Source organism: Balaenoptera ricei, chromosome 6 (assembly GCF_028023285.1).
Source record: "Balaenoptera ricei isolate mBalRic1 chromosome 6, mBalRic1.hap2, whole genome shotgun sequence".
In the NCBI taxonomy this organism is placed as follows: Eukaryota; Metazoa; Chordata; class Mammalia; order Artiodactyla; family Balaenopteridae; genus Balaenoptera; species Balaenoptera ricei.
This window is the reverse complement of record NC_082644.1, coordinates 58,349,391-58,375,809: the sequence shown is the minus strand read 5'-3', so window position 1 is coordinate 58,375,809 and position 26,419 is coordinate 58,349,391. Positions and strand designations below refer to the sequence as shown.

Genomic DNA, 26,419 nt, shown 5'->3' with positions numbered 1-26,419 from the left:
GAGTAAAACTGTCACTATTTGCAGATGACATGATACTATATATAGAAAACCTTAAAGTCTCCACCAAAAAACTATCAGAACTAATAAGTGAACTCGGTAAAGTTGCAGGATACAAGATTAATATACAGAAATCTGTTGCTTTTCTGTAAGCTAATAATAACAATCATAAAGAGAAAACAATCCTTTTTAAAACTGCATCAAAAAGAATAAGATATCTAGGAATAAACTTAACCAAGAAGGTGAAAGACCTGTACTCTGAAAACTACAGAAAGCTGAAAGAAATTGAAGACGATACAAAGAAATAGAAAGATATCCCATGTTCATGAATTGGAAAAATTAATATTGTTAAAATGTCCATACTACTCAAAGCAATCTACAGATTTAACGTAATCCCTATCAAAACACCCATGACATTTTTCACAGAACTAGAACAAATTATCCTAAAATTAACATAAAACCATAAAAGGCCCAGAATTGCCAAAGCAATCTTGAGAATAAAGAACAAAGCTGGAGGTATCATGCCCCCTGACTTCAGACTATACTACAAAGCTATAGTAATCAAAACAGTATGATACTGGCAAATAAACAGACACACAGATCAATGGAACAGAATAGGAAGTCCAGAAATAAACCCACACACTTATGGTCAATTAATCCATGACAAAGGAGGTAAGAATATACAATGGAAAAAAGAAGTGGTGCTGGGAAAACTGGACAGCTATATGTAAAAGAATGAAATTAGAACTTTCTCTAACACCATACACAAAAATAAACTCAAAATGGATCAAAGACCTAAATGTAAGGCCGGACACTATAAAACTCTCAGGGGAAAACACAGGCAGAAAACTCTTTGACATAAATCACAGCAATATCTTCTTTGATCCACCTCCTAGAGTAATGAAAATAAAAACAAAAACAAATGGGACCTAATTAAACGCAAAAGCTTCTGCACAGCAAAGGAAACAATCAACAAAATGAAAAGACAGCCCATAGAATGGGAGAAAATATTTGCAAATGATGCGACTGACAAGGGATTAATCTCCAAAATATACAAATAGCTCACATAGCTCTATGTCAAAAAAACAAACAACCCAATCAAAAAATGTGTGGAAGATCTAAACAGACAGTTCTCCAAAGAAGACATAAAGATGGCCAATAGGCACATGAAAAGATCCTCAACATCACTAATTATTAGAGAAATGCAAATCAGAACTACAATGAGGTCTCACCTCACACTGGTCAGAATGGCTGTTATCAAAAAGTCTACAAACAATAAATGCTGGAGAGGGTGTGGAGAAAAGGGAACCCTCCTACACTCTTGGTGGTAACGTAAATTGGTACAACCACTATGGAGAACAGTATGGAGGTTCCTTAAAAACTAAAAATAGAACTACCATATGATCCAGCAATCCCACACCTAGGCATATATCCAGAGAAAACCATAATCTGAAAAGATACATGCACCCCAATGTTCATTGCAACACTACTTATAATAGCCAAGACATGGAAGTAACCTAAATGTCCACTGACAGAGCAATGGATAAAGAAGATGTGGTACATAAATACAATGGAATATTATTCAGCCAGAAAAAAGAATGAAATGATGCCATTTGCAGCAACATGGATGGACCTAGAGATTATCATACTAAGTGAAGTAAGTCATACAGAGAAAGACAAATATCATATGATATCACTCACGTGGAAAATAATTTTTAAAAATGATACAAATGAACTTATTTACAAAACAGAAACAGACTTACAGATATTGAAAACAAACTTATGGTTACCAAAGGGGAAACAAGAGGGGAAGGATTAAATAAGGAGCTTGGGATTAACATACACACACTATTATATATAAGATAGATAACCAACAAGGACCTACTGTATAGCACAGGGAACTCTTCTCAATATTATGTGTTAACCTATATGAGAAAAGAACCTGAAAAAGAATGAATATATGTATAACTGAATCATTTTGCTGTACACCTGAAACTAACACAACATTGTAAATCAACTATACTGCAATAAATTTTGTTGAAAAAAGAAAGGTAAGTAAATAAAAAAATAAAAAATGAGGATGTGGTAAGACCACACCACTCTTTTCACATCTTTGGTGGTGGTTCTAATACCTGTGGTTCCCCCAAGGAATGTAGTATTGCTTTTGATTTATTATTTTTTTAGGCAAGTGAAATACCACATGCTTCCTTTGGTCTTTTAGACCATAATAGCTTTTATTGTAAGAGTCTGGGAGCTAAAGTGAGGATTCTACTATCTGCTGAGGGTCGCTATTTAAACTACCACACAGAAACTAGAAAATAAACCATGAGTGATAATCAGGGTTCCACTGAGACCACTGACAGATATCCTGGTTAAAAATCCATTTATCTCCTAAACTCAGACTCCGTGAACTCCCGCTCCAATGGCATCCTGTGTCCCCAGGTACCAGTGTTGTTGCAAAGTCACTGTTCAATAATGCCTAGAAGTTTGAGGTAGTTGCCTAGTCTCAGTGTGCAGTGACCATGAGAAATGTCTACAGGTCCCATTGGGGAAGGGGAGTCCCCTTATGTGTTGGTGATATTACTGAAGTTTCTTCCTCAGGTGTGCCTGCCTCCTTTTCTAAGGGCTCTGGGTCTATAAAGTAAGTCAGTCTAGAGACTGAAGGAACAGTAACAGTTCCCTATACCATTGGCTCAATTCAGGCAAAGTCCTACAGTAAACCAGGCCCCTACACATAAGAGAATGAAATTATAACATTTTCTCATGTCGTATACAAAAATTAACTCAGAAGGGATTAAAGACCTAAATGTAAGACTGGAAACCATAAAGCTCCTAGAAGGAAACATAGCAGAACACTCTTTGACATAAAACATAGCAATATTGTTTTGGATCTGTCTCCTAAGGCAACAGATATAAAAGCAAAAATAAACAAACGGTATCTAATCAAACTTAAAAGCTTTTGCACACGAAAGGAAACCATCAACAAAATGAAAAGACAACTTACTGAATATCCAAATATATAAACAGCTCACACAACTCAACAGCAGAAAACCAAACAATCTGATTTAAAAATGGTCAGAAGGAGGAGCTTCAAGATGGCGGAAGAGTAAGACATGGAGATCACCTTCCTCCCCACAAATACATCAGAAATACATCTACATGTGGAACAACTCCTACAGAACACCTACTGAATGCTGGCAGAAGACCTCAGACCTTCCAAAAGGCAAGAAACTCCCCATGTACCTGGGTAGGGCAAAAGAAAAAAGGAAAAACAGAGACAAAGAATAGGGACGGGACCTGCACCAGTGGGAGGGAGCCGTGAAGGAGGAAAGGTTTCCACACACTAGGAAGCCCCTTCACTGGCAGAGACGGGGGTGGCGGAGAGGGAAGCTTCGGAGCCACGGAGGAGAGTGCAGCAACAGGGGTGAAGAGGGCAAAGCGGAGAGATTCCCGCACAGAGGATCGGTGCCGAGCAGCACTCACCAGCCTGAGAGGCTTATCTGCTCACCCGCCGGGGCGGGTGGGGGCTGGGAGCTGAGGCTCGGGCTTCGGAGGTCGGATGCAGGGAGAGGACTGGGGTTGGCTGCGTGAACACAGCCTGAAGGGGGCTAGTGTGCCACAGCTAGCCAGGAGGGAGTCCCGGAAAAAGTCTGGACCTGCCAAAGAGGCAAGAGACTTTTACTTGCTTCTTTGTTTCCTGGTGCGCGAGGAGAGGGGAGTAAGAGCGCTGCTTAAAGGAGCTCCAGAGACGGACGCGAGCCGCGGCTATCAGCGCGGACCCCAGAGACGGGCACGAGACCCTAAGGCTGCTGCTGCTGCCACCAAGAAGCCTGTGAGCAAGCAAAGGTCACTCTCCACACCTCCGCTCCCAGAAGCCTGTGCAGCCTGCCACTGCCAGGCTCCCATGATCCAGGGACAACTTCCCCGGGAGAACGCATGGCGCGCCTCAGGCCGGCGCAACGTCACGCCGCCCTCTGCTGCCGCAGGCTCGCCCCGCATTCTGTACTCCTCCCTCCCCCCGGTCTGAGTGAGCCAGAGCCCCTGAATCAGCTGCTCCTTTAACCCCGTCCTGTCTGGGCAGCAACAGACGCCCTCAGGCGACCTACACGCAGAGGCAGTGCCAAATCCAAAGCTGAACCCCAGGAGCTGTGCGAACAAAGAAAAGAAAGGGAAATTTCTCCCAGCAGCCTCAGGAGCAGTGGATTAAATCTCCACAGTCAACTTGATGTACCTGCATCTGTGGAATACCTGAATAGAGAACGAATCATCCCAAATTGAGGAAGTGGACTTTGGGAGCAATGATATATATATTTTTTCCCCTTTTCCTCTTTTTCTGAGTGTGTATGTGTATGCTTCTGTGTGTGATTTTGTCTGTATAGCTTTGCGTTTACCATTTGTCCTAGGGTTCTGTCTGTCCGTTTTTTCTGTTTCTTTTTTTTTTTAGTATAGTTTTTAGCGCTTGTTATCATTGGTGGATTTGTTTTTTGGTTTGGTTGCTATCTACTTTCTTTCCTTCTTTTTTTGTTTTTTTTACTTTAAAAATTTTTTTTTAATAATAATTTTTTATTTTAATAACTTTATTTTATTTTATCTTCTTTTTTCTTTCTTTCTTTTATTTTCCTCCCTTTTATTCTGAGCCATGTGGATGACAGGCTGTTGATGCTCCAGCCAGTCGTCAGGGCTCTGCCTCTGAGGTGGGAGAGCCAAGTTCAGGATATTGGTTCACAAGAGACCTCCCAGCTCCAATAATACCAAACGGCGAAAATCTCCCAGAGATCTCCATCTCAATGCCAAGACCCAGCTCCACTCAATGACCATCAAGCTACAGTGCTGGACAGCCTATGCCCAACAACTAGCAAGACAGGAACACAACCACACCCATTAGCAGAGGGGCTGCCTAAAATCATAAAAAGGCAACAGACACCCCAAAACACACCACCAGACATGGACCTGCCCACCAGAAAGACAAGATCCAGCCTCATCCACCAGAACACAGGCACTAGTCACCTCCACCAGGAAGCCTACACAACCCACTGAACCAACCTTAGCTACTGTGGGCAGACACCAAAAACAACAGGAACTACGAACCTGCAGCCTGTGAACAGGAGACCCCAAACACACTAAGTTAAGCAAAATGAGAAGACAGAGAAACACACAGCAGATGAAGGAGCAAGGTAAAAACCCACCAGACCTAACAAATGAAGAGGAAATAGGCAGTCTACCTGAAAAAGAATTCAGAATAATGATAGTAAAGATTATCCAAAATCCTGGAAATAGAATGGAGAAAATACAAGAAACGTTTAACAAGGACCTAGAAGAACTAAAGAGCAAACAAACAGCGATGAACAACACAATAAATGAAATTAAAAATTCTCAAGAAGGGATCAATAGCAGAATAACTGAGGCAGAAGAACGGATACATGACCTGGAAGATAAAATAGTGGAAATAACTACAGCAGAGCAGAATAAAGAAAAAAGAATGAAAAGAATTGAGGACAGTCTCAGAGACCTCTGAGACAACATTAAACGCACCAACATTCGAATTATATATAGGGGTCCCAGAAGAAGAGAAAAAGAAAGAGACTGAGAAAATATTTGATGAGATTATAGTTGAAAACTTCCCTACTATGGGAAAGGAAATAGTTAATCAAGTCCAGGAAGCATAGAGAGTCCCATACATGATAAATCCAAGGAGAAACACGCCCAGACATATACTAATCAAACTATCAAAAAGTAAATACAAAGAAAAAATATTAAAAGCAGCAAGGGAAAAACAACAAATAACACACAAGGGAATCCCCATAAGGTTAACAGCTGATCTTTCAGCAGAAACTCTGCAAGCCAGAAGGAAGTGGCAGGACATATTTAAAGTGATGAAGGGGAAAAACCTACAACCAAGATTACTCTACCCAGCAAGGAGCTCATTCAGATTCGACAGAGAAATTAAAACCTTTACAGACAAGCAAAAGCTAAGAGAATTCAGCACCACCAAACCAGCTTTACAACAAATGCTAAAGGAACTTCTCTAGGCAGGAAACACAAGAGAAGGAAAAGACCTACAATACCAAACCCAAAACAATTAAGAAAATGGTAATAGGAACATACATATAGGTAATTACCTTAAATGTAATGGATTAAATGCTCCAACTAAAGACATTGACTGACTGAATGGATATACAAACAAGACCCATATATATGCTGTCTACAAAAGACCCACTTCAGACTTAGGGCACATACACACTGAAAGTGAGGGGATGGAAAAAGATATTCCATGCAAATGGAAATCAAAAGCTGGAGTAGCAATTCTCATATCAGACAAAATAGACTTTAAAACAACGACTATTACAAGAACTAAACAAGGAAACTACATAATGATCAAGGGATCAATCCAAGAAGAAGGTATAACAATTGTAAATATTTATGCACCCAACATAGGAGCACCTCAATACATAAGGCAAATACTAACAGCCATAAAAGGGGAAATCGACAGTAACACAATCATAGTAGGGGACTTTAACACCCCACTTTCACCAATGGACAGATCATCCAAAATGAAAATAAATAAGGAAACACAAGCTTTAAATGATACATTAAACAAGATGGACTTAATTGATATTTATAGGACATTCCATCCAAAAACAACAGAATACACATTTTTCTCAAGTGCTCATGGAACATTCTCCAGGATAGATCAAATCTTGGGTCACAAATCAAGCCTTGGTAAATTTAAGAAAATTGAAATGAGACTAGATATCAATTACAGGAAAAAATCTGTAAAAAAATACAAACACATGGAGGCTAAACAATACACTACTTAATAACCAAGAGATCACTGAAGAAATCAAAGAGCAAATCAAAAAATACCTAGAAACAAATGACAATGAAAACACGATGACCCAAAACCTATGGGATACAGCAAAAGCAGTTCTAACAGGGAAGTTTATAGCAATACATTCCTACCTTAAGAAACAAGAGACATCTCAAATAAACAACCTAAACTTACACCTAAACTAATTAGAAAAAGAAGAAAAAAAAAACCCAAAGTTAGCAAAAGGAAAGAAATCATAAAGATCAGATCAGAAATAAATGAAAAAGAAATGAAGGAAACAATAGCAAAGATCAATGAAACTAAAAGCTGGTTCTTTGAGAAGATAAACAAAATTGATAAACCATTAGCCAGACTCATCAAGAAAAAAAGGGAGAAGACTCAAATCAACAGAATTAGAAGTGAAAAAGGAGAAGTAACAACTGACACTGCAGAAATACAAAGAATCATGAGGGATTACTACAGGCAACTCTATGCCAATAAAATGGACAACCTGGAAGAAATGGACAAATTCTTAGAAATTCACAACCTTCAGAGACTGAACCAGGAAGAAATAGAAAATATAAACAGACCAATCACAAGCACTGAAATTGAAACTGTGATTTAAAATCTTCCAACAAACAAAAGCCCAGGGCCAGATGGCTCCACAGGTGAATTCTATCAAACATTTAGAGAAGAGCTAACACCTATCCTTCTCAAACTCTTCCAAAATATAGCAGAGGGAGGAACACTCCCAAACTCATTCTAGGAGGCCACCATCACCCTGATACCAAAGCCAGACAAAGATGTCACAAAGAAAGAAAACTACAGGCCAATATCACTGATGAACATAGATGCAAAAATCCTCAACAAAATACTAGCAAATAGAATCCAACAGCACATTAAAAGGATCATACACCATGATCAAGTGGGGTTTATCCCAGGAATGCAAGGATTCTTCAATATACGCCTATCAATCAATGTGATACACCATATTAGCAAATTGACAGAGAAAAACCATATGATCATCTCAATAGATGCAGAGAAAGCTTATGACAAAATTCAACACCCATTTATGATAAAAACTCTCCAGAAAGTAGGCATAGAAGGAAGTTACCTCAACATAATAAAAGCCTTATATGACAAACCCACAGCCAACATCATCCTTAATGGTGAAAAACTTAAACCATTTCCACTAAGATCAGGAACAAGAAAAGGTTGCCCACTCTCACCACTATTATTCAACATAGTTTTGGAAGTTTTAGCCACAGCAATCAGAGAAGAAAAAGAAATAAAAGGAATCCAAATCGGAAAAGAAGAAGTTAAGCTCTCACTGCAGATGACACGATACTATACATAGAGAATCATAAAGATGCTACCAGAAAACTACTAGAGCTAATCAATGAATCTGGTAAAGTAGCAGGATACAAAATTAATGCACAGAAATCTCTGGCATTCTTATACGCTAATGATGAAAAATCTGAAAGTGAAATTAAGAAAACACTCCCATTTACCACTGCAACAAAAAGAATAAAATATCTAGGAATAAACCTACCTAAGGAGACAAAAGACCTGTATGCAGAAAACTATAAGACACTGATGAAAGAAATTAAAGATGATACCAACAGATGGAGAGATATACCATGTTCTTAGATTGGAAGAATCAACATTGTGAAAATGACTATACTACCGAAAGCAATCTACAAATGGAATGCAATCCCTATCAAACTACCACTGGCATTTTTCACAGAACTAGAACAAAAAATTTCACAATTTGTATGGAAACACAAAAGACCCCAAATAGCCAAAGCAATCTTGAGAAAGAAAAACGGAGCTGGAAGAATCAGGCTCCCTGACTTCAGACTATACTACAAAGCTACAGTAATCAAGACAGTATGGTACTGGCACAAAAACAGAAATATAGATCAATGGAACAGGATAGAAAGCCCACAGATAAACCCACGCACATATGGTCACCTTATCTTTGATAAAGGAGGCAAGAATATACAGTGGAGAAAAGCCAGCCTCTTCAATAAGTGGTGCTGGGAAAACTGGACAGCTACATGTAAAAGAATGAAATTAGAACACTCCCTAACACCATACACAAAAATAAACTCAAAATGGATTAAAGACCTAAATGTAAGGCCAGACACTATGAAACTCTTAGAGGAAAACATAGGCAGAACACTCTATGACATAAATCACAGCAAGATCCTTTTTGACCCACCTCCTAGAGAAATGGAAATAAAAACAAAAATAAACAAATGGGACCTAATGAAACTTAAAAGCTTTTGCACAGCAAAGGAATCCATAAAAAAGACGAAAAGACAACCCTCAGAATGGGAGAAAATATTTGCAAATGAAGCAACTGACAAAGGATTAATCTCCAAAATTTACAAGCAGCTCATGCAGCTCAATATCAAAAAAACAAACAACCCAATCCAAAAATGGGCAGAAGACCTAAATAGAAATTTCTCCAAAGAAGATATACAGATTGCCAACAAACACATGAAAGAATGCTCAACATCATTAATCATTAGAGAAATGCAAATCAAAACTACAATGAGATATCATCTCACACCAGTCAGAATGGCCATCATCAAAAAATCTACAAACAATAAATGCTGGAGAGGGTGTGGAGAAAAGGGAACCCTCTTGCACTGTTGGTGGGAATGTAAATTGATACAGCCACTAAGGAGAACAGTATGGAGGTTCCTTAAAAAACTAAAAATAGAACTACCATATGACACAGCAATCCCACTACTGGGCATATACCCTGAGAAAACCATAATGCAAAAAGAGTCAGGTACCACAATGTTCATTGCAGCTCTATTTACAATAGGCAGGACATGGAAGCAACCTATGTGTCCATCAACAGATGAATGGATAAAGAATATGTGGCACATATATACAATGGAATATTACTCAGCCATAAAAAGAAATGAAATTGGGTCATTTGTAGTGAGGTGGATGGACCTAGAGTCTGTCATACAGAGTGAAGTAAGTCAGAAAGAGAAAAACAAATACAGTATGCTAACACATATATATGGAATCTAAAAAAAAAAAAAAAAGGTCATGAAGAACCTAGGAGCAAGACAGGAATAAAGACGCAGAACTACTAGAGAATGGACTTGAGGATATGGGGAGGGGGAAGGGTTAGCTGGGACAAAGTGAGAGAGTGGCATGCACATATATACACTACCAAATGTAAAATAGATAGCTAGTGGGAAGCAGCTGCATAGTACAGGGAGATCAGCTCGGTGCTTTTTGACCACCTAGAGGGGTGGGATTGGGAGGGTGGGAGGGAGGGAGATGCAAGAGGGAGGAGATATGGGGATATATGTATATGTATAACTGATTCACTTTGTTATGAAGCAGAAACTAAGACACCATTGTAAAGCAATTATATTCCAATAAAGATGTTTAAAAAAAAAAATGGTCAGAAGACCTGAATTAACATTTTTCCCAAGAAGACATACAGATGGCAATCAGGCACATGAAAAGATGCTCAACATTGCTAGTCATCAGAGAAATGCATACCAAAACCCCAATGATATATCACTTCACACCTGTCAGAATGTCTATCATCAAAAACAATGCAAATAACAAATGTTGGCAAGGATGTGGTGAAAAGAGAACACTCGTACACTGTTGGTGGGAATGTAAATTGGTGCAGCCACCAAGGAAAACAGTACGGAGGTTTCTCAAAACGCTAAAAATAAAATTGCCATGTGACCCAGCAATTACACTACTTGGGTATACCTGAATAAAACAAAAATGCTAATTGGAAAAGATAGATGCACCCTAGTGTTCATAGCAGCATTATTTACAGTAGCCACAATATGAAAGCAACCCAAGTGTCCATTAACAGATGAATGGGTAAAGAAGATGTGGTTTATATATATAATGGAATATTACTCAGCCATAATAAAGAATGAGATTCTGACATTTGCCACAACGTGGATGGACTTAAGAGCATATTATGCTTAGTGAAATAAGTCAGAGAGAGACAAATACTCAATGTTATCACTTATATGTGGAGTCTAAAAAATAAATGAATATGAAAAAACAGAAACAAACTCAGAGATATACAGAACTATGGGTTACCAGTGGGGAAAGGGAAGTGGGGAGGGGCAAGATAGGGAGAGGGGATTAAGAGGTACAAACTACTATGGGTAAAATAAATAAGATACAAGAATATATTGTACAGCCTAGGGAATACAGCCAATACTTTATAATAACTTTAAATGGAGTATAATATATAAAAATATTGAATCACTATGTTGTACACCTGAAACTAATATAAAATTGTAAGTCAGTTACACAATTTAAAAAAATAAAAAATAAAAGCAGTTTAAACTCTTACTTATGCATTTTCATTTCCATGCAACCCAACTTAACAATAAGACAATGGATTACAGTCTACGCCTTCCTTCGATCCTTCTGAACAATTTTGAGTTGGAGACCTTTCCTCTCCCAGTCCAACTATGCTCAATATCACAAATAGTCACTTTTTTTGCCTCAATCAGTGGAAAGGGATCTTTCTAAAGGAAAGAACTTAGTTTCAGGACACAAGAATCCTGGATTTAAATTTCTCACCCTGACAGCAGGAAAAACAAAACCAAAAAAATAACTATCTGATACCCTTAACCTGTCTGGTTTCAGTTGCCTCATGTGTAAAATGGGAATAAAGCTACCTTTTTTTCCTGACCCATATACTTTCTTGTCTTCCCTTCAAGGCTATGTTGTTTGACTCCTATATTGCACTTCACCTGTGTTCCAGGACACTCTCGGGGCATTTGTGTCTGCTGTTCTGATGGAGATGTGGACTGTAATAGGTGCACTCCTTTCAAAGAAGAAGTCATATACTTCCAACTCCACCTGTAAACGAACAATTGCATATGAACCACACATTGACCATTTATAATACAAAATACCATTATTTCTGGGCTATACACCACAGATGGAGGCAAAACTGATTCAGGTTTCTGCTGTTGCCTGATCTCATTTTTGACAACCTAATCTCACTTTTTCAGGCTGTAGGTCTTGTTCCTTAGTTTATCAGCGTTTTTAACTTTTCCTCTCTGTGAAAGAAGTTCTTAACCCGAAATAAGCAAATATGCTAGACATGTTTCCCTGCATTTGCTCAGAAGACTATGTCAGTCCAGCATCAGACCACGAGAGCCTCTCTCAAAGCAGTGGTTCTCCACTGGCAGAGCCTCTTCAATGACTCTGTGAATACCAAATAGGCTAGCAGCTTTGTCTCTCTTCCTTCTTACCTCATAATGTCTCCTCTCAGAATGGCTGCTGTTTGGTGGCTGATAGGCAATTTGCATGTCACTTAGATCTTTCCAGGTGAAGGAGGACACCGGTCTGGTGTGGTCCCACAGGTGAGTCACATAGCCTTGGAGCGGGGCTTTAGTAATGTTGAACACCAGCAAGGGTTTGGGGGTCTCATCCTCTTCACAGTCCAGAACTGATGTAGTCAAAGAGGTCAGGATGAACTGATCCACTTCCAGAATAAACATGGCCATGAATGCAGCCCTTGGAATCTGATTAGGAATGCCAGCTCTGATATAGACGGGTAACCACACACTCTCTGACTTTTGAAGGAGAAAGAAAAGATGAAGGGGGAAACAATATAAATGATGCTATAAAATCAGGGTAAATAGTATGATATTTAACACAAATTTCCTTCACGCCAGCCTAAATACGTATCTTTTACTGGTGGAGCACACAGAGAGCTAATGCTGGGCTCATACCTGAGGAAGCTCAGTGGCCAGAGGTAGAAGAATAATGGTATCTGTGCTGGGATCAGTCTCTAGTCCTTGTTTGCGGCAGGAAGGAATATACGAGTGCTCTCAGATGTGGAGCAAGTGGGACAGAGGGTTGCTCTAGGGTCATCCTGGACCCTGACCTTTAGGGTGCATCTGTGAGAAGCCAAAGAATCTGAGCAGAAAGAACCTGGAAGTGGAAATCATATCCTAGGAGCATCGGGGGGAATTGCAATTGACCAATAAGGCTAGAAATGTACTCTCCCAAGATGAGAGAACTTCGCAATGGGGGATCTCCAGAGGAACCATGAAATTGCCCCGAGACTAAGAAGCAGCTTGAAACATCTGCCAGACTCAGAGAGCATGATGTCATATTCCATCAGTGCCTGGTCAAATAAGACCTCTCTCTCCAAACTTCTCCAAACCACCCACCCCCTAGCCTGGAAGTTCAGAAACCAGCTAGCAAGGCTCAAAAAGAGAGAGAAACAGAAAAAGACAACCCCACCCCCTTCTCACTGCGTGGTTTATAAAGACAAAGGAGTGTTATGCTGAGACAGCACAGAGTTTACACTATTTAGTCTTCACAAGCCATTGAAAAACATTTGAAGATTTATAATTTAAACAAGAATGGGGAAATTACAGTATGAAAGGACTGGTGCCGAACAATAAGACCAATTAAACCTAGAGTTAAGCCTAAATAAATGTTATTTGAAACATACTAACAAAATGGATACAAATATCAAAAGAGTGTACTTGAAATAAAAGATGATGCAAGCAATCATAAGGTATAAAAATGATAAACTGGAACTAAAGTTGCAGATTATATTAACCAAGACTGCTGGTGAGTAATTGCAGTGAGAAAGGATAAATAGGATCAATCCTCATAATATATAGGAAGGAGGCAAAAGACTGCATTTTTTACTTTAAATGTTAAAAATATAGGTTAAAGAATTTTTTAAATTTAGAAATAAATTTTAAAGTGGGATAAAGATTTTTCAAATAAGTAAAGATAAAGGCTAAGAAAATATAAACTAGAGTGCAAGATAATTTCTTTTAACTAGCAAGAAAGCAGAAAACAAGATGATAGAAAAAACCCCAGATATCCATTATTACAGAAATATAGCCTATATTCTCTTGTTCAAGACAAATATTCTGAAATTTAAATATCCAATTATATCTGCCTTACCAGAGAGGCACTTAAAATTATATACAAAGATTAAAAGTAAAAGGATGACCCTAACTTATCATGTAAAGTTTGCAGTTGTAACCATAAGAATTTCAAAGAGAGATGAATTCAAGGCAAGAAACATTAAAAAGGACAGTGTGGGCAGTTGACAGTGATAAAATGTACAAGACTAAGATTCTTATAAGCATCACTATATCTAATACTATTCTGGCCAAACCAGTGGAGAAAAGAGTAGTAAAAAGAGGAATAATTATTGAAAAAGAAAGGAAAAAATTATCATCATTAGTGAAAGATGTAACTATGGTCTTTAAAAGCCCAAAGAATTGAAAATTTTTTAGAATAATTGAATTCAAGAAAGAGGCCAGACAAAAGATTAGTCCAAGTAATAGCTCTCTTATCTGTCATTGGTAACCAATGAGAAGAAATAGTGGAGGAAAAGAAGACTAGTCATAATAATTTTACAAAAACAAATTGCCTAGGACTGGACTTAAGTGTGCACAACTGACATGAAGAAAACTACAAACTTTTCAGAAACATATCAAATATCATTTGCCTCGATGAAGTTAGATAACTTTTGTCTGGATGAGACAACTCAATATGGTAAATGTTCCAATATTCCAATTCTTCCCAAAATAATTTATAGTTTTAATCCAATCCTGATAAAAATATTTAGGGGCTTTTCAAAAAAACTAACAAATATTTAATTATCTATCTAGAACTAAGAATAGGTGAGAATGGATAAGAAAATTTTGAAGACGAAGGACTCATCACTATGAGGAAGGACTTGCCTGCAAAATGTTAAAGTCTATTATAGACCTTTTATATTTAGAACAATATGGTACTGGCACAAGAATAGGTAGGCAAATCTAAGGAACAAAAGAGCTAGCCTTGAAATAGACACATAATATCTTTCTATACAATAGAAGACTCATCTAAAATCGATGGGAAACATGTCCATTATTCAACAAATAGTGTTGAAAATTTTGGCCACTTGGAAAAAACTGTTCCGTGTTTCACAATACGATAAAATTCATTTCAGGCAGAATAAAAAGGCAAATATAAACAGGAAAATGTTTTTAAATCTATAAGAAATTACGGGTGAACAGTCATTTAGTCACTTGATGAGGATGGACTATACCAGCATAAAAATAATAAAATAACAAGACACAAAACTTCAAATATAGTATAAATTCAGTTCCATAAACTAACTCTGGTGTGCATGCCTCCCCACTCACTCTGTGTGTGTGTTTGTGTATGTGTGTGTAAGTGTGTATATATATAAAAATGGTAGAAATACCCCTAGTTTTGTTTTCTTATTTTTCTTTCTGGGCTTTTTGAAAAATATCCTCTGCTGTTGAGCATATTACTTTTATATCTGTTTGTGACATGCCAAATTGACTATGGAATAGGTTTATTCTAAATAATACAAGAAGGTCATTTTAAAGGGGAAACTCCTAATAAAACTGATCTGAAAACATAAACAAAACCCTATATCAATATACAGAGGAAAAAGAAGAAAAATCAATGAGGAAGAAAAATGGCTCTAATTTTTTTTTACAGATATAAAAAAGCATTAAAAGAGAAAGGAGTTTCACATCAAAACAAACAGAAGACACGTACTAGTTGTTAAGAGACGTAGAGTTTAGTCTTGACTCAGCCAGGCATGTATAGTCAAGGTTCGCGATTTCTCTGGCTACCACTATAAAATAAGGGGCTTGGGCTAAGCCAATTATTTCCAAACCTGGCTGATGATCAGTTTTTTCACTAGCAAAATATGTATAGAGGTTATTACGTGTCCAGCTTTGTGCCAAGTGCTTTGTAAGCATTATCTCATTTAATCCTCTCGATAAGAAGTAAGTACTACTATGCCCATTTTAAGATTTTTAAAATGAGGCATAAAGTACAAAGTCACACAGCGAGTTAACATTTGAACCCAGGCAACCTGGGCCCAAAGTCAGGCTCTTAACTGTTAATGTTAGACTCAAATCTACTCTTTCAAAGCTCCCCAAGTGATTTACCTGATCAGTTTGACCAGACTACCTCACAGTTTTTCCAAATCTCAATTATAAAATTCTATAATCCTGTTTACTCATTTCCTTATCATTCCGTGTTTTATTAATTCCTGTGGTAATAATGTTCAATATTTGACTGGGTCTGTTAGGAGAAATCCTAGTGAGAAGTCAGCCTGTGAAAGACAGAGGTCTTCCACAAATGTCATCTCAGATCATCTTAAATCAGCACAAAATCTGAGCTGTTTCAGCAGGTACACAGTCACCCCAGCTTCCCAAATAAACACATTACAGCGTACATGAATTAAGAGAATAGCATGTTGGGCTTCCCTGGTGGCGCAGTGGTTAAGAATCCGCCTGCCAATGGGGACACAGGTTCAAGCCCTGGTCCGGGAAGATCCCACATGCCGCAGAGCAACTAAGCCCGTGCGCCACAACTACTGAGCCTGCGCTCTAGGGCCTGCGAGCCACAACTACTGAGCCCACGTGCCACAACTACTGAAGCCCTCGCGCCTAGAGCCTGTACACCACAACGAAGAGTAGCCCCCGCTCGCCACAACTAGAGTAAAGCCCGCATACAGCAACGAAGACCCAACACAGCCAAAAATAAAATAAATAAATTTATAAAATAAAAAAAAAGAGAATAGCATGTCAAATCTCTCATATAGGCTGATTTCACTTTCTGTCATCATTTCAATGGGAAGAGATCAAAGGAAAGAAAGGGCAGGAGCATGTAAAAGAGACTGGAAGACGCAGAAAGCCCTTGGGGGGCTGTCTCCTTGAAAACCCAGTCCTCCATCTCTAAGTTTGAAAGAGTGAAAATGATATCATCTGCTATAGCTATAAAAGTGGGACTGAGCTCCCCCTCTCTCCCAGATTCCTGTGGCCTTGCAGAGTGGGTGTGTGGACCCTCTGACTTCCTCTAACAGATGAAAAGAGGTTCTAATAAAGGATTAAACGAAGTATCAAAGTGTGGGAGTTACAAACGCAGAAATGGGAAGTTGAAGAATACTGAAGGGAACGGGAGAAGAAAGTTAGCATGTAACCTGACCCAGGTCCTTTCTAAGTTGCTTTAGTGATGATAGAGTTACAAGAGAGCCAGAGAAGGGAAACTATGTACTGATATTACATACAAAAGCTACTGTTTCAAGCACTTACTGGCAGAACAAGTCTGCAGTTCGCTAAGTTGTTCTACCCACAACCATACAGGAACCAGCACGAGCGCCCCCGTGGAACTGGCTTTCTTGCTGTGGATCAGCTGGGGACACAGACACATAACCCCACAGACTCTACCTTGTATATGATTTTACTCCTGCTATCTGTGAGGTCCAGTCGGATGGAGATGTAATCAATGTGCGGAGAAGGAGGACTCAGATGTTGATATCGAAGCCCCGACAGCAAGAACTCCTCACAGCTCACTTTGAGACTTCCTATCTTCTTCAGTCCCAGGGGACATCTGCCACCTGGACACTTCAGTTCTGTTCCCAGTTCTAGAATGTACAGCAGTGAATTAAGAGAGTCACTTGTACATTAATGATTGTACAGTTTAAAAACCCATCCTCCCTCGCATGGGTACTTATTCCCTCTCACTGCCCAAAGACTACTCACGTGTACCCTCCAATCATTCACTGAGTAGGTTGTCATTTTCTTGAAAACCTGTCATTGTCTTTACTGAAAAGAACAGTTGACCAATTGTCCAATCAGGTTTTCTTAACCACCACAAGTGACCCAGAGAAAAAATATATAAAATGCATTTTCTGGTGCTGGACCATCTCTGACTAATAGGCTCACTGTAGGCCTTCCACTGTCCTGCTCTGGTTTTCCTTTACAGCATCCACTTCCATGGTACCATCATGCCATCTCTGCTAGAATATTCTACTCACTGAAATTCACTCCCCATACTGCTTGCCACACACTCAAATCCTGCAAACCTTTTCAAGTCAACTTTATCTTTTTACTAAACCTTTCTTATTCAAATATTCATTGACCATCTGAACCAACCTGCTGTCTCCCACTGAAAACCACAGTCATCTCTCCAGTACATAGTCTTTTGTCTCTGTCTGACTGCATTTTTCACTCCTGCACAGTATATGATACTCACAGGCCACTTATTTTTCTAGTGGCCTTTTGCACATTTCCCTGATGTACAAAATGGGTATCCTACTTCCTACCCAGAAGGCTGTGAAGACTAAATGAGATGACTTATTGTGCATGTTTTCAGCTATAAATTTCTGTCCAAATTCAAGGTATTACTGTGATCATGATTTTCCCTTATATTTTTTGGTCTTCCCACAGTGCCTAGAACACTATTATGCATCTAGGAGGTGCCCAAAATGTGATAATTAAATGAATAACAGAAAGAACGTTATCCATTAACCCTTCCTGATTTAAACCATGGCTGCTGCCCACCAGCTCTACCTCAAACCTGCTCCAAGTCTAGTAACACTTAGTAAATTCACCAACTACTTTTGCTACCACTGCCATTGCTATCTGCTATTAATAATAACAGCTGACAGTTACTGAGCACTTGCTATGAGCCAGACACTGTGTTAAGCGCTTTGTGTGTGTGTGTGTGATCTCATTCACTCCCATCTTTATACAACCCTATGGAACAGCCACTATCCTTGCCCGTTTTACAGAGACTTAGACAGGTTAAATAACTCGCCTAAAAGCACACAGGGAATAAACAGCAGAGGCAGTTTTCAAGCCCGGGTTTTTCCAATTCCAAAGTCTGTACTCTTAACCACTAACTTACATTTTTCAACCAGCTACAAATTATATTAAGTAAAACTCTTTGTCATGGTAGAAGATGACCATTTACAGATCTGTCAGTTTTAGTAACATCCAGATAAGTATTAAAACATATCATACGAGACTCAGGGAAAAAACTGTGTGGCTGATCTCCACGAGGTTCTTCCGGCCGGGGCTCCACCAGAACCAGCTGGCCATGGGCTGGCAGCCGAGTTCCCACAGGGTCCAGCCTGACTGTACAATCCAGACTAGCCGTCCTCTCATAATCAAATCTGAGCAGGTTTTTATCAATGGCCCGGGACAAGCCATAGAATTCAGACACCTCCAGTACATTGTCACTCATACGGATGATGTTACAGTCTGGTTCCAGGAGATAGACCCGCAGGATAAAGGTTTCCGTGAAGGTGTCTGTCTCAGTCAATCTGTGGACAGAACAGAGCAAAGGCAATGTTATTGGTGCCCAGGTACTTTTGATATTGTGTACTAACTTGGCCGGAAGCTTAAAGATTGGCTTTCACACAATCAGTGTATCAGGTAGAGCTTGGATTTTATTTTATACTCTACTCCCAACCTCTCTTCTTTTCCCTTCTTCTCCTTACCTTGGTGTCAACTCCTTTTTCTGTTACTTCCCTTTCCAATGACCCTTCTTTTAACACCTTCTCTCAAATCCATCATCGATGCTGGTATTTAATGACTGCTATGAGCTCAGAGTCCCATCTCTAGCATGTGTGCAATTTAAGAGTATCCAGCATGTATAATTTATGGATTGACTTGTAATTCAGGAGTGAGGGGGTGAGGGCTTTCTGAAGCATCAAGGCCTTTTTGCTCTTCAGAAATGCCACTACATGAAGAGTCATTTACAGTCTAGTTGGGGTGCTCCGCTCAGCGCTTGGCATATAAAGTGTATTCAGTGATTGTTACCTCCATTTCCTTCATTCCCTTAGCGACTATGTTTTCTGGATACTTACAAAGACTAGCAGATATGGGTTGCCATTCTTTACTGAAGGGAGAAAATTAATGGGTGATGGGTGTGTATCAATAATGCAGCTCCTAACTGATGTGCTTTCATGATGGCCCAGGCAGATACTAAACTCTTTATGAAGAGTATATCATTCAGTCTTCACAGGACTCTATCATAAGTGTTGTTAATCCCATTTTACAGATAAGGAAACTGAGGCACAGGGAGGTCAAGTAGCTTGCCTAAAGGGCTAGAGACGAGGTAAGAGGGTAATAAAATAAACATGCTCTCTGATTTTCTGCCTCCACCTCCTCTGATCATTCTATTTTAAATCCTCAAGACCAGGGAAATTGACAGGTCCTCTAACTCTGCCCTTCATGTGTGCTCCTCTACCCTCCCCATCCCTTAGAAACTCAAGGAAGAAAGAAGTAGGAACAGCTAGAATTCATTAGCTTTTCCAGCCCTTCCCAGCAAGCTCTTTGAAGCTAATTTGTTTTTTAACTTTAAAGTCTTAGGAAAATCAAACAGCCTTGTATACTGATTGCATAGCTTCCTAAGGAATCCTTTGGTGCCATCGCATTTCCTGAGCACAGCATTTGGTTCACCCCTCTCCTTCGGCACTTGTCATTCTGAATCACAGTTAGCAACCCATCTTTTGCATGAGACCATGAGAACCAGTCTATGTCTCCTCATGTTTTTGTTTCCTATGTCTAGCATGGGCCTAACCTATAGTAGATGATCATAAGTGTTTATAGGATGATTCACTGTGCTACAAAACTCTAGACTCATATTAGTCTAGTACTTAAGGGAAATTCATGATGTCGTATTTTAGCCAAATACTCTTAAAAGCAACAAAAACCAAGTAAAAAACTATATAGGCCTACTCTACCTACACTGAATTCTCAGTTGCTTCTATGAAGTGAGCAATACCATAACCATGAGCTTATATATTTTTTAACATCTTTATTGGAGTATAATTGCTTTACAATGGTGTGTTAGTTTCTGCTCTATAACAAAGTGAATCAGCTATACGTATACATATATCCCCATATCCCCTCCCTCTTAAGTCTCCCTCCCACCCTCCCTATCCCACCCCTCTAGGTGGTCACAAAGCACCGAGCTGATCTCCCTGTGCTATGTAATTTTAAATTAACTTTTTATTTAGATATAATTCACATACCCTAAAATTTACCTTTTTAAAGTTTATAACTCAGTGGTTTCTAGTATATTCATAAGGTTATGCAACCATAAGGCTCCCTAATTCCAGAACATTTTTATGACCTCCCCCATAAAAATCCACACCCATGAGCATTCACTCCCCATTCACCCCTCCCTCAACAGCTGGCAACCGCTAATCCACTTTGTCTTTCTGGATTTGCCTTTTCTAGGCATATCATATAAATGAAATTATACAATATGTGACCTTTTGTGTCAGACTTCTTTCACTTAGCATAATGTTTTCAAGGTTCATCCTTATTGTAGCATGTATCAGTACTTCATTCCTTTTTATGGCTGAATAATATTCCATTGTATGGATATACCACATCATGTTTACACATGTATCAGTTAGATTGTTTCAACTTTTGGGCATTTATGAAACATGCTGCAGTAAACATTTGTGTATAAATTTTTGTGTAAACATATCTTTTATTTCTCTTATGTATATATGTATATTTAGGAGTAGAACTGCTGGGCCATATGGTCACTTTGTCTAACTCTGTAATTGATTTTTTGAACCTTTTTAAAATATAATATGTTGAAAAATAGAAGATATTGCACTTCTAATAAATAAGCAGTTGATAATCAAAAAGAATAATTTCATTTACTTTTGGAATATATTTTCCTCCTAATTTTCATTAAAAGTTTGTAGTTTATAATCTCCATTTTTTATCATAAGTGGGGAATTGAATGACCAGAGATACCTGTACAAGAACTCTAAAGGGAAACAGGAGAGGGCTAATAATTTGCCACAAAAATGCCCCAAGGAAGATGATATAAATAAAAGTAACTGGAAGGTTGCTACAATTCTTGCCTCACCCACACAGGTCTCCAGTTCCTACTGCGATTTACTAGTTTGAAATCTAGTAACTCCCATCATGATAATACCTATCCAAAGAAAAAGAAGTACACAGAGTGGTTATCTGCTAAGGAATGAACAATGCTCCTGTGCTGCTTACCTGTAAAGTCTAAGCTTCACTGTGTCTTCATCAAGAATTGGGCAACCGTTGTGAGTATACTTTACTTCATTGGGAAGGAAATGACAGTCAAAGACCTAGTTCACATGAAGAAATGGATACATATCTGTGAGAAAACTGGTACACTTTTCAATTTTTCCAGCAGTAAAGTACTGCCTGAAGAAATTATGGTCTCTTAGCATTGTGTGTGTGTGTATGTGTGTGTGTGTGTGTGTGTGTGTGTTTTAACCATCACCACCTCTACCCACCCCCATGCCTATGACCATCCGGCTTATATAGCTGTGTTTTGCTTTGAGAATATCTAAATTATGAAAATCCAAGCAGATCAGGCAGATAAATTAAGCAGTGATTATCTCTAAATAATTATTTTTTTCCAGTGTATAGTACATTTAAATATGGTTCCATTTTTCAAAGTGTTATTTACCAACACCATAGCAACTGAGTCAGAGAGGTCTACCTCTGTGTATGTAGAAACAGGCATGCATTACCCCACATACAAACACGTGGTATTAGCTCTGTATTTTTTAATTCTCCTTTTATTGCTTTCTTTTCCAAATAGTGTTTTTATATTTAAAAATGAAGCCACTTACTACAGACACTATTGTGGTCGATCAGAGCCAAACACAACCCACAGATGTTTTTCATTTACTTGCAGAAGACTGCTTTTATTAGTTATGTAATAGCAGAAATGACTGATGAGACAAATAACAATGTCAAGGCAATTTTCTCTATTCAAACAAAATTATAATTAACTGTATCCCCTCACTCAGAACTACTAAGGAAATTGCTAATTGTTATATTCTCAGAGTCATCGTTTTTAAAAGAAGAGTTTTCTCTTCCAATCACACCATGACCCTCATTGTGCCCGATCTGACTTGGTAGAGTTCTAAGAAATACCCTCGAGGTATTCACATATCATCATTGTTGAGTTCATGCTATTTAGCCTGTACCTTGTTACAGCCTCGAACATTTACAAACAACATAATCCTCCCTGAGAAGACTTTCTCACTAATACAAATGATCTTTTCCTACAGACATCTTTGGTTCCTCTTTTTAATTGACAACAACGAAGGAGATAAAGGAAAGACCTTTCCCATATCATTGACAAATAGTCACTGTAATAAAGAGACAATCTGCTTTGTTAAAAGAAACATCTGTTTTATGTTTCGTAATATGTTTTCCTTTTATAAAAGGTGACAACCATAATTTCATAAATTTACTAACTAAAACAAAGGAGAGCTAAATCCTTTTCTAATTACTGTCTAGCTTTGTTTTTTTTCCACTTCAACTGTTTTTCAATTACAATTTATAATTAAATTGTCATACATTCCTAACTCATTACTCACTTTAATGACAGCAAACTGGTTCAAACTAGCAATATTTTCTTACTTCTGCATTTCCTATTCAAAAAAGCAAGCTCAGTGCTAAACGGGGTGCTTTTCCACCCAGGAAATTTCTTGCTTTGGGTCAGGTGTGAGAAGTACTGTGAGTGGGTAAATCTTGTCCTAAAATATGAGGAAAACATATTGCCATCGACCTTCTCTAATTGACTATCTCGAGAAGGTTATCGAGACAGAAGGTACTTGTGTGCACCAAGTGAAATCCCTTTCCAAATATCCAATAGGAAAATGAACCTGTTGGTCCTAAGACAAACTTCAGTAATGGAATGAAAACACTGATTGAACAGATGTTAAACAAAACATTTTCTGTACAACTCACATGAAACGGTTCATTACACAGCAGGGTGTTGTTATTATAGTCATCTCGCTAGGAATGGGCCCAAATAAGCCTGCTTTCAACTTACTAGTAAGCTCTATTAAAGAGTAATGTTTAGGCTGTGTGTGTGTGTGTGTGTCTGTGTGTGTGTGTGTGTGTGTGTGTGTGTCTGTGTGTGCATAATTGGCTTGGCTATGCTTGACTGTGCTTAATTTCAAAAACTCCATAAGAAATAAATCCCTGGGGATAACTGCATCAACCTGGATGTAGTACAGCTACATATTGCAAAAAAGCAGTTTTCACTTAGGAATTTTGTTTTTGTTGAAATTATCATAATGAAAAAATAGGAAGATCACCAGGTGGTTTGAGAAACAAAGTTTTACGGACATACAGATTTCATGATAATACACAGTTCTCATATTTGACCAAAAGGCAACGAAACTCCACATTTTAATGGACTTCTTTCCACAGAATAACTTTTAGCAGCTATATATCACATATTTACTATAGATGATATAAATCTGTTTGAGATGTCAGATATACCTCTGGATAGACATACACTAAACATTATCTTTTAATCAGCACATTAGGGGACCCTTTGGGGATGTTGGAGCCCTGCCCCTTTGCCTTGCAATGCAGACTTCCCTAAATCAGACAGATATGTTGTTTCTGTTCCACATTGTCTTTCTAGTAATAGATTTTTGCCAGAAAATCAGAGAAAGTTTGAAAATGAGACAACTTAGAGATCTATCACAACACTTGACCCTTGTGACCAAATAAATGTTTTATCTAGTTCTAGTCACATGGGTCCCTTTTTGCCCTCCAGTGCCTCAGAGCTTGCCACGTGGTGAAGACCATTAAAATATCACGGAAAATGATGATATTTTTCATTACTCTCATAGAAAGTGCTATATGAAGCATTTTAGAAGTCATAAAGTTTAGAAGTCATAGGCTATTTGGGATGGGGAGAGGATATCCCCAGAGGCTGGTTTAAGTAACAGGAGATCCTCCCCAAAATGCTTTCTAAGGAGGGAGAATCTGGTGAATAATAGGCCTTTGGTTTTGCATGCTTGGGGCCAGAGCTTAATACAGCTGGACCATAGATTACCCCAGTGTGCTACAAGGAGGAACTTTTCCTCTCTTCTTACCTCACAAAATATATTCAGCCTTACTTCTAAATAAATGTTGAACACATTTTTTTAATATATTGATTGGAAGGGTTACCAAATTATCAGTTTGTCAGTCTTCAGAAGGCATCCACCTTTTTCCATATAGCCCTGGGTCTCTGCTCTATCAGGGATCCCAGACATGTAGGATTAGGGTCCTATTTTGCTGCTCCCCAAAACTCCAAGGATTTGCTTTTGACCCCAGTGCCTGTACTTAGGGCTCCACTGCCTGCTGCTGAGCCTATTCATGTCACCTACTCATCACGTTTAGCGCATTGGGGCTCCAGACATGAGCTATCCCAGGCGTCTCCTTTTTCCCTAACTTATAGGTGCCAATCAAACACACTTTCCAGCACAAGTTATGTTGGGAGAAAGTGGGGAGATGTTGCAATTACCACACAGATGGGAATACCAGGGTGACCTGGGGCCATGAGCACATCCTAACATTTTTTAGATGCCCATCTGAAGCTCACTGACTGACAAAAGAAAATCTCACAGGAAACTGGAGGGGGACATTCAGTCACAGTCACATGAGCCATACGCCCAATGTGAGAGCCTGCCACAGCATTCTGATGTGTTTCAGAATCAAACAATAACTGTAAGGGAAGTAAAGGAAATGTCTAGAGATGTCAATTTGAGCAAGCATCTATCTCAGTCTCTTTAGTTCATCTTTATGACATCTAATACCACTTTTGAAGAAGCCGAGGGAATATTTTTTTAGCCAAATAGAGAGGAAGAACATTAATGCTCACAGTTCAGCAAACAGAAATGCTGTATTTTGCTAGGAGCAGGAGCCACACCCAGCACTGAATATTCTTAAAACTGTTTGCCTTGAGAAGAAAGTTAAACCACAGTAGGAACAAGTAATAAGACGGGAAGCAATTTTCTATTGTGTATAGAGATAAGCTCTTTAAGCAAATGTATGATAATACAGACTTTCCTAAACCCAACGAATTAGAGGCTAACTCCACCCTACAAAAGGATTGAGCACAGAACACCCTTAAATGACAAGGTCTCCATGGTTGTGATTAAAGGGAAGAAAAATTTTATGAAGACATTTTTGAAGAACAATGAATATTTAAAATGAAGTGTCTTCATATCTCTTTTCCAGATCTCTTCCCTTACTCAAGGGAATGTTCAAGGGATGGTAATAGATAAAAATGTCTTCGCGTTTAACTTTTGCTATTCCGCAGTCACAAATGTGTCCTAAAGATGTCCTGAAACCCTGATATCTTATCCAAAGGCACTCTGGCCATGGGTGAGATAATTTTGGGGCAGGAATAGTCCCATAAAGGCTGACCATATCACACCACACAGGAGACTGCCCACTCCAACACGTTTTCATTCTCTCTCCCTCTCGTTTACTTCTCTCTCTCTCTCCCCCTAGCTCTGTTTTTTTCTCTCTCTCCCCTAAGATTCTCATAGAGTGGCGATGTACCTAAAATAAGAAATATGTGATTCCCTTATTATGCCTTTTCCTGGATGATTAGCTGTTTTATAAGGTCAAAGAGCTGGTGATATTTACACAAGTTTTTGTCAATAAGAGAGAATAAATTGGAAAGACTTGTCAGTTTGGTGCATTACTAATTTAAAAAATGCATCCATCCATATCTGTTCGAACCGGCCTTCCTCCAAAGGGGTTGACATAAATAGGAGTAACTCTTGTTGTTTTCAAGGCTGTAATCCACAGTCAGCCAAGAACATTCAAAAAACAGGTTTGACCAATCTCAAATCATTACCCTGTACACCTGAAACTAATGTTATATGTCATTATACCTCAAAAAAAATTTTTTTAACAGGTTTCACCTTGCATAGGAAAAACAGTGCAGTACTATGCCCGCTAACTGCAACTCCACCGTTTC

At 38.6% G+C, this 26,419-nt stretch overlaps 1 protein-coding gene across 10 annotated transcripts in view; it reads right to left on the bottom strand.

Moving 5' to 3' along the window:
* Nucleotides 1–26,419, bottom strand: part of FREM1 (FRAS1 related extracellular matrix 1) — a 190,254-nt gene that overhangs the window by 147,944 nt on the left and 15,891 nt on the right. For all 10 annotated transcript variants that reach the window (XR_009503656.1, XR_009503657.1, XM_059924701.1 and 7 more), the window contains exons 3-7: nt 21,658–21,752; nt 18,643–18,944; nt 17,065–17,261; nt 12,082–12,405; nt 11,575–11,683 (exon numbers count right to left, since the gene is read on the bottom strand). Coding sequence is in view for 8 of the 10 variants with exons in the window: in XM_059924701.1 (XP_059780684.1) it covers nt 11,575–11,683; nt 12,082–12,405; nt 17,065–17,261; nt 18,643–18,944; nt 21,658–21,752 (1,027 nt within the window). In the remaining 2 variants the exon portion in view is untranslated. The remainder of the gene's footprint in view (nt 1–11,574; nt 11,684–12,081; nt 12,406–17,064; nt 17,262–18,642; nt 18,945–21,657; nt 21,753–26,419) is intronic.